At 37.4% G+C, this 9,043-nt stretch overlaps 2 protein-coding genes across 2 annotated transcripts; both read right to left on the reverse strand.

The window, feature by feature from the left end:
• Window positions 156-1,211, reverse strand: LOC109712864. Its single transcript, XM_020236656.1, has 4 exons — window positions 1,008-1,211; window positions 816-908; window positions 621-722; window positions 156-332 (listed from the first exon to the last, which is right to left on the reverse strand). Exons 1-4 carry the CDS (start codon window positions 1,170-1,172, stop codon window positions 276-278), a joined length of 417 nt encoding a protein of 138 aa, XP_020092245.1. The 5' UTR covers window positions 1,173-1,211; the 3' UTR covers window positions 156-275.
• On the reverse strand, window positions 4,165-7,526 carry LOC109712821. The gene is made up of 4 exons (XM_020236588.1): window positions 7,498-7,526; window positions 5,151-7,400; window positions 4,991-5,055; window positions 4,165-4,343 (listed from the first exon to the last, which is right to left on the reverse strand). Exons 1-4 carry the CDS (start codon window positions 7,524-7,526, stop codon window positions 4,165-4,167), a joined length of 2,523 nt encoding a protein of 840 aa, XP_020092177.1.

The following is a 9,043-nucleotide window of genomic DNA, read 5'->3' on the forward strand; positions in this document are numbered from 1 at the left end:
ACACAAGTAGAACAAATGCTGGAAATAGTTTAAAATCTCAAGCATGAAAAAGATTTGCGAGCACAAAAACAAAATAAACTGAAGTTCTATGTACTTTTGCCTCTAAATTATAAACACATAAATGAAACAAATGGGGAGGCTCAACTAATTTCCCTATTCAGTCTGAATAGAGTGCAGAAATTGGGAGGCTTAGTCAACATCTCCAACAAACCCAACATGAGCACAGGAAAATTAAAATAAACAGTAGATGTAGATGCAGGGTGGTCTGAACATTCTCAGCACATGCTTAATAATGAGGAGCATAGGCTTGGTAAACAGTAGCAATCGGCTGCCTACAACCAGAGCATACAAAATTGCTTGTATTTGAGTTCAGCATCATCACCTCAAAGAACATGAAAAGGAAAAAAAAAATGTAAACTTCATACAAACACACACATGCAGGATTTTAGAACTAAGCAATCATACAATGCTGATCAACAAGTCAAAATTTCAATTGGTACATTATGGACTGCTCCATGAGTATGCAAGTCGACTGGGTTTCCGCATGGCCGCCAAATACAAAGCAGTCAAAGCTAGAAATTTTACTAACAAAATGTAAATTAAAAAATTAGTTTACTTACAATTTTGTTGGCACATTCTTCATTCATCGGGTCCCCATTTTTGTGAACATGAGTAATCTTAAATAGTTCAGCTCTAGTTGGCACTACTCCCTTTTCCTTTCGCTGTAAATAAAAAAAGTTATAATTCAATGAAAAAGATTCGTGTCGTAGTATATATATATCAACTTAGAAGGATATGTGAATTTAGTGATTTACCTTTTCTTCACGAATACGAGCAAAACTTCTTGAGCCAGCAGTGTGAGTAGTAATTTGTTTAGAACGGTTACTTTTGCTTCGTAAACTACGCGTCTATATACAACATCAACTTGGTTAAAAAATGCATCTATATAGCAACACTAAAAGAAGCAAAGAGTGAATATGATTGAGAATGAAAAATTGTTAAAGCACCTGCCCTTCTTCAGTATCCCAGTATTCAATCAATTGTTTCCATTGCTCTGGGAGGACTCTCGAATCACGATCAGCTAGACGATCTTCATAAGTATTATGAGCATCGTAGTGCTTTTTCTTTAGACCAGATTTGAAGTCCTTCCATTTTTTTCCAAGAGCTTTCATAACCCATGGCCAATTATCATCTCCAAGATTATACTTTAACTGTAAGAAATTCACAAATTTATTTAATTGATTAAACATGATTACNACCAGGGACCGGATGCCTCAGGATTTCCTGGCAGGCTACGCGCACGGGGACCGGTCTCTCCTTCAGGGACCGGTCCCCGAGAGCTCAAAATCTGGGACTTAGCCAGATTTCCAAATTTGCTCTCCGGGTCCCTTTTTGCTCCGTTTATGAACTCCAATGCACTTAGGGTCCACTTTAACTCGTTCAATTCCGCGCTCCGCTCGTTTTGACGGAACTCGGCACGATTTACGAGGAATGTGGAGTGTTACATAGAGTCTCCTAGGTTATCCTAGACTCTCTCCTTTGCTTGCTCTTAAATCGCTCTGATACCACTAACTGTCACGCCTCCGACCGCACTACCCGAAAATAGTACCAATTTGGTCCGTTTCGAGGGCGGCGTGCGTGATGCCGAACGGACGGAGTTTCCCCTGTCCGCCCAAGACTAAGCAACAGATTGTGTACAACAAGTCCCCAGGAAAGCAACTTGCATTCATACACATTCAACAACGAAACGAGAGCACAAACAGTGCTACAACCAACTAGAGCAAGCGATACAAGTAAAACCATACAAGTATACAAAAGAGAGAAACTTAACTATTTGAATCATCATTGAAACATTATACCTCTTTCAACATCATTTAAACTTTAATCATTTAATACAACTTGCATTCTTTTTCAAAATGTAAGTACATCATAAACTCTCCAAAACCTCACCCTATACAACATCTACTCTCAATAGGTTATAAAACAAAAGTATACGGGTGCGTACTAAGCAAAGTAGGTAAGGTAAGCTATCTATCCAAAGCTAGGGGCTTTATGCCCTTTACCCGATCCATCGATGAAGGCCCGCTGGTCCCTGGTGTACCTGGTTACCCAAAGCCACCAACGGGGGGTGGAACTACGAACACGTTCCAGTGGGTTCGGCGCCGACTCCCGCCGATTACCCTATGTCTCAAGAGCAGGCATAGAGAGATATATATATATATATACTGCAATATTTGTAAAGCTAAACTGAACTGAAAGCAGGTATGTAGAACACTATCTCAAGTATGGCCTCAACTCTGGAGTCGTGGTATGTATAACATAATAGTAGGGTAAGCAGCTACTATAAACATCTACAACAACTATCATAGTAAGCTATAAAACATGCTACTAGGAAAGCAAGTAAACTGATATGAACAATGAATAGCTACTATGAACATCAATCGTGGGTGGAACTCAATGGGTAACCCAATCCTCAAGTGAACGCAAGGTTCACAAGCAAGGCTCACATATCGACCTCCGAGGGATGCCTAGCTGGACTATCCCCGAGTACGCCTGCGGATAACAAGCGGCTATCCGAGCAGCAAGCAGGGCTGCCTCTCTAGTGACCAACTCCGGAGCGCACAACTTGAGGGGAGCGACCCCACCAAGCGCAGACAGGCTATGTGAGCAAGATCATCTCACGAGCAACAACAACCCTTTGAGGGTAATCTTAGCATAGATCAATAATTCTTGTACCCAATGTCATAGTGTCTCAACTACACTAATATGATCATCTCAAGCAACGTCAAACATGTGCCACTCAATCATAGTTTTCTAACTAGATGCCACTCGTCATTTAGACTCATCATTACACTAGTTGCATCATACTAGTTCTTTAGCAACATAAGCACTAATCATCTCACATAGGGTCTAGGTTTTTCTCAAATAATCATCATGCATACTAGATCATGAACCAACCAAGCAAGATAATTTGAACCACTAGCATGCAAGTGTAAGCAACAACATCCATCTCTAGCCCTATATGAATATGCACAATATGCGAAAAGATCGATATTAAACTTAGACATAGAAGGTAGCCCGATGACTTCGGGATAGCACTCCCCCACCTTGGGTGATGCCGAAAACACTCCAAGACGCGCTCTCGTGCTAGTCTTGTCGCCGCTAAATTTTCGTTGGGTTAGCTTTAACCCTTTAGCACTTCAAATGGCAATATCTTCGCGCTCGATCCTCGAATCGACGAACCGTCTTCGCCTACGCGTTTATAAGCATAGGAATTAGGTTTCTAACCCCTCAAAAGAGATCAAACCCTTATATTTGCAAAATCCCCAAAATCAAGCCCTAGGTTTAGCACCCATGAGAATCAATGGTTCCTAGCTTCATTGTGAGCTAAAACCATAATCTCTAAGCTCATTAGGTTCCATTTGAACCATCAAAACCAACAAAAACCTCCCAAAACCCTAAATACCATGAAAGGGGATGAAGCTTACCTATAGGGTTTGCTCCAAAGGAAGCCCTAAGCCAAAGATGAGATAAAGAAGAGCCTCCAACCCTTCTTCTCCTTCTTCTCCTTCCTTTTTTTCCTCTCTTTTTCCTTCTTTTTCCTTTCTTTTCCTTTTCTCCTTCTTCTCCTTCTATTCGGTTAGAGAGAAAGAGAGTGTAGAGAGAGAGTGAGCTGAGGAGAGTGAGAGAGAATGGGCTGAGAGAGAGGGTTAACAACTCTCTATTGTAACAATATCCAAAAGAGCCCCTCTATTTTCTATTTTTGCAACTTAACCCGCTGTTCGTGCGCCCTTGTACCGGTACACAGGACCTTGTACCGGTACAAGGTCTGGGCGACAGCAAAAACAGAGCGCAACCCGAGCCTCGGGTTTCTCGGTTTCGCAGGGCTTGTACCGGTACAAGGTCTGCTTGTACCGGTACAAGGTCTGGCAGCCTCCAACCCGAGAGCTGCGATGGTTGTACCGGTACAACCATCACTCTTGTACCGGTACAACAGCTCGAGAATGCTGTTTTTCACCTCTTTTCGGCTCTACTTCGCGCCGATCGTCATCAAAATCATTCCAACACCTTTAGAACACATTTTTGCTCTTCCAAACTTGTTGGAATACCAAATGGAACTTGTCCCAACCGTTCAATCGCCCACTTTGGTCCATTTGGCCAAAGTTAGCCCACGTCGTCGAATCTCGATATCTTACAATAGTATAGTTCAATAATCTCTTTTAGAACTCCATAGTATGCAACATCTCCTTTGATAGGATTTTGATCCTTTGCACTTGAAAAACTAGATGTGCTTGCAACAACAACAACGCCGCTATTTTGTGTTCTTCGTCTCTCCTCAACATCTATCGTATGAAATCAAAATCCATTAGCAATATATCCTTTATATCTTCTTGCTGTCATTAGAGGACCCACTGCCAACCACTGAATTTCCTCCGGTAACTCCACATTCTCTTTTCTTATCAAATTACGAACCTATTAAATAATGACAAGCCAATTAGTGTCTTAATTTTACCTATATAATTATTAACAGATTAAGTTCAAAGTGATCTAGACTTACATGGAATTTAAACCATTCATGAAAAGTATCATTATGAATACGCTCGACATCACGCCTTCGAGCTCGACGATTATTTGCCTTGATATCTTGAAGATGAGTTCTGTAAATAAATAAGCCTAACTAAATACACTATTAAAAATTTAAATTATAGCATATAAACTCTTAATTAATATTTAAGTTTAAGAACTTACTCAAAATAAGAGCTTATAGGATCAAAATTAAATAGTACATATCGATGTTCTTGTACCCATGTTGTATAATCCAAAGTTATAGTTTCGCCATCGTCTAGTGCACGACCAATATAGGAAAATAGGGCTCTTTTAGGTAAATCATTAGGATTACGATCATCATTTCTTACTGGACGGTTGAGTCGAGATTCAACACCATGTAAATAGCGAGAGCAAAATGTTAGGCTCTCCTCAATTAAATAACCTTCTGCAATTGAACCTTCTGGATGTCTTCTATTTCGTACATATGACTTTAGTCTCAAAAGAAACCTAAATAAATAAAAAATATATATAAGTAGGAAAAAAAAACTACATAAAGTAGTAATTTTTTAAATTGTTACCCCAATATTAATATCATACTGTACCTCTCAATTGGATACATCCAACGGTATTGCACTGGACCAGCAAGTTTGGCCTCTCCAGCAAGGTGAATTGGCAAATGAACCATAATATCAAAAAAGGACGGAGGAAATATTCTCTCAAGATGGCATAATGTCAAAGCTATTCGATCTTCTAATTGTTGTACATCCTTCACCCAAAGAGATTTGCAGCATAATTCCCTAAAAAAGTTACTTAGTTCTATCAAGGTCTGGCTAACATTCTCCGGCAAGATTCTTCTCACAGCTAATGGGAGCAAATGTTGCATCAGTACATGACTATCATGACTCTTAAGCCCAAAAATTTTTCTTTCTTTAACATGTACACGATTTGAGATATTTGATGCATAACCGTCAGGAAATTTAACTCCCTTTAATAATTTACAGAAATCTTCCTTTTCCTTCGTACTCATAGAGAAGCATGACGGGGGTAGATATGTTTTGGTTCCACTTGACACTGGATGAAGATCATATCTTATTCCCATGTCTCGTAGGTCCAGACGAGACTTGAAATTATCTTTTGATCTTCCTTCTGAATTTAGTAATGTATAAAGTACATTGTCAGTAACGTTTTTTTCAATATGCATAACATCAAGGTTATGACGTACTAGAAGAGTTTTCCAATATGGCAGTTCAAAAAAAATGCTCCGCTTCTTCCAATTATGTGAAGGTTGAACATCATCTACTCGCTTACGTTTTCTGCTTCTCATGTTACAATTATACTTTCCCAAAATGATGTTAACATCTTTTACTTGCTCTAAAACATCACAACCTGAAAGTGGAGTAGGTGCTATTCCGTGTTCTTGCTTACCATTGAAAGATATTGCATCACGTCGAAATTTATGTCCATTATCAAGGAATCTACGATGTCCCATATAACAGAATTTTCTTCCATGCTTTAAATATTCAGAGCAAGTCTCATTATTACAATAAGGACAAGCAAGTCGTCCTTTCGTGCTCCATCCTGAGAGACAAGCATAACCTGGAAAATCACTTATGGTCCACAAGATTGCGGCATGCATTTGAAATGTCTGTTTGCAAGACACGTCATATGTCTTGACACCTTCATTCCATAACTCCTTTAATTCATCTATCAACGGCTGCATATACACATCTATATCATTCCCAGGGGCAGATGGACCAGGAATAAGTAATGAGAGTATAAAATATGGTTGCTTCATGCACATCCATGGCGGCAAATTATAAGGAATTAAAACAACAGGCCATGTGCTATGAGCAATACTCATTGTGCGAAATGGATTAAAGCCATCGCTTGCCAACCCTAGCCTGACATTTCGCGACTCTGATGAAAATAATTGATGCTTGTGGTCAAAATCCTTCCATGCTGGAGAGTCAGCAGGATGTCTAAGTACTCCATCTTTTGTACGCCCCTCATTATGCCATCTCATATAAGATGCTGTTTTGGAAGACATGAATAACCTTTGTAGCCTTGGTTTTAGTGGAAAATACCGAAGTACTTTTGCGGAAACCTTTTGATTACGCTTGTCTTTTGATTTTGTAATCCCTCTTTTACTTTCAACGGTTTTCCACCTTGAGGTACCACAGACATGGCATAAAGATGCATTAGCAAACTCTTTTCGATATAACATACAATTATTTGGACATGCATCAATTTTCTCATAGCCTAGACCCAAATCTTTAATGATTTTGTCCATCTCATAAAAGCTGCTTGGTAAGGTTTCGCCTACCGGTAGTACTTCTTTTAGCAATTTTAAGAGCATTTCAAAGGTTTTATTGCTCCACCCCCCTATGCATTTTATTTGTAAGAGTCTCACAATAAATGAGAGTTTTGAGAACTTCTTACAACCTGGATATATTTCTTGATTAGCATATTTCACTAATTTATAAAACTTTTTAATCTCTTCATCCGGCTCCGTTGGCAATTGTTCAATGTCTAAATCTCCCACATCCAAATCTGACTCTGGATGAAAAAATGCATCATGTAAAAGTTCATCCATTTCATCATCGATTTGTTCATTATGAATATTCGCATTACCAATAGGTTTCTTTTGAGAAGTATCCTCTCCATGAAATATCCATCTTGTATAACCTTGCATAAATCCATCACATAAAAGATGCTCGTAGACAACTTCTTTTTCTTTCCAGAAGCAATTAGTGCATTTTCTACATGGGCAAAGGATCATACTTTCTTTAGATGCATTGTCAAACGCAAATTTGAGGAATTGATTCAAGCCTTGTTGGTAATCAACACTTGACCTATGTACAGTAATTGAATAGTACAAATCAATATTATTAGATTGTATAGACTAACATAACTTAGTAATCATCACTTTAGAAATATTGCTAAAATTACCTTGGTTTAAGAATCCATGTCTTATCCATAATGTGGTACTTTAGGTATTATTGATAATAGAATTACCTGTTAGGCCAGAAATATTAGTATTTTAAGTTTAATTATATTGACACCTTTATTAATGTATAAAATATTTAAAATTCTCATGAAACTTAGAATTCTAATAATACACCAACTTCTTTAAAGTTTTCACATAATACCTAAACATAAAATATATTGAAATATATAACTTGGATGAACTCCATCATGCAATAAATAAATAAATAAACAAATTTTAGAAATCACTAAGAAGGCCAATTTCAAATGGATTGTAATTGAAAAGGATCTGCACTGCAATGCAGTACGATTTAGTTAAAAAATAAATAAAAAATTATGCTGCACAAATAGCAAAAACAACTAGCCTTTAAAGACCGTACATTTATCAACTAATTTTTTAGCATAGTAAAATTGATGCTATTATCTGTAGGTAAAGTAGATCAATTATGTAGAATTAACACATTGAGGTTTTGAGAAGCAACTATTCATTTAGAAAATGTGCTGACATACCTGATAGCTTAAAGAGACTTGAGAAGCAGCCTCTCTCCTTTCGTCTTTACAAATGCATTACCCCTTCAGACCTGACGTGAAGAAACTCTGCCGTTGGAAAAGAAAAATAACAAGAAAATTAATTTACACACTAGAAATTTATAAATCAATCCTCACACAATATATTTTTATTTTCAAACCAAGATATCAACTTAAGAAAATTAACAAGTCATATATGTCAAGAAGACAAAAACCTCGAGAATTTATCCATTGACACCGACAAAAATAATTCCAATTTGTCCTTGTGTTAGATAATCCATTGTATTAACCAAATAAAGTGTAAAATAATTAATTTTCTACCAACTTATTGGCAACAATGACTGCAAGTACCTAGCCACACTCAAGTTAGAAATTTGCAAAGTAGATAGCTTTTAATTGCTTTATAGAAAGTACTAATTATATAAAAGTAGTCTCATTCACAGTAGCTCTTGATAATAAACAAGACATTTATTAGATAGATTTGATTAGGTTTAGACCACACAATTGTTGCTCACAACCAATCACTGTTATAAGTCGAAGCCAACACCTTATCAATGGGATCTTAATATTTGGAGTGGTCTTTTATATGTTAACCTAAAGCATAATTTTCATTATGCTCTTTAAACATTTTAGTTCATCTTAATTGATTCACATCAAAGTCCCACAACCCGAACTGCAATGAAGTAAACAACAACCAATAGAGATACAAAGAAGCAGGAATATATCCATGAGTCCAGAAAAATATTCAGCCATTTAGTTGCATATGAAGGTTACCAACTAAAATGTTTCATTGAGACAAACAAATGTTTGGTGCCCTCTCTTTTCCCCTTACTTGCATGGCTTAGATTAGAAGCAAATCAAAATCAAAGTTAAATGCTAGTTTTTCTTCAACTAGCAATGAGGTTTAAGCCACACTTCAATTCCTAATTTAAATTCATCGCACAAGATCTTGCTCAGCCACTAGCAAAAAATGACAATTCTT

Source organism: Ananas comosus, linkage group 7, assembly GCF_001540865.1.
Source record: "Ananas comosus cultivar F153 linkage group 7, ASM154086v1, whole genome shotgun sequence".
Taxonomy (NCBI): domain Eukaryota; kingdom Viridiplantae; phylum Streptophyta; class Magnoliopsida; order Poales; family Bromeliaceae; genus Ananas; species Ananas comosus.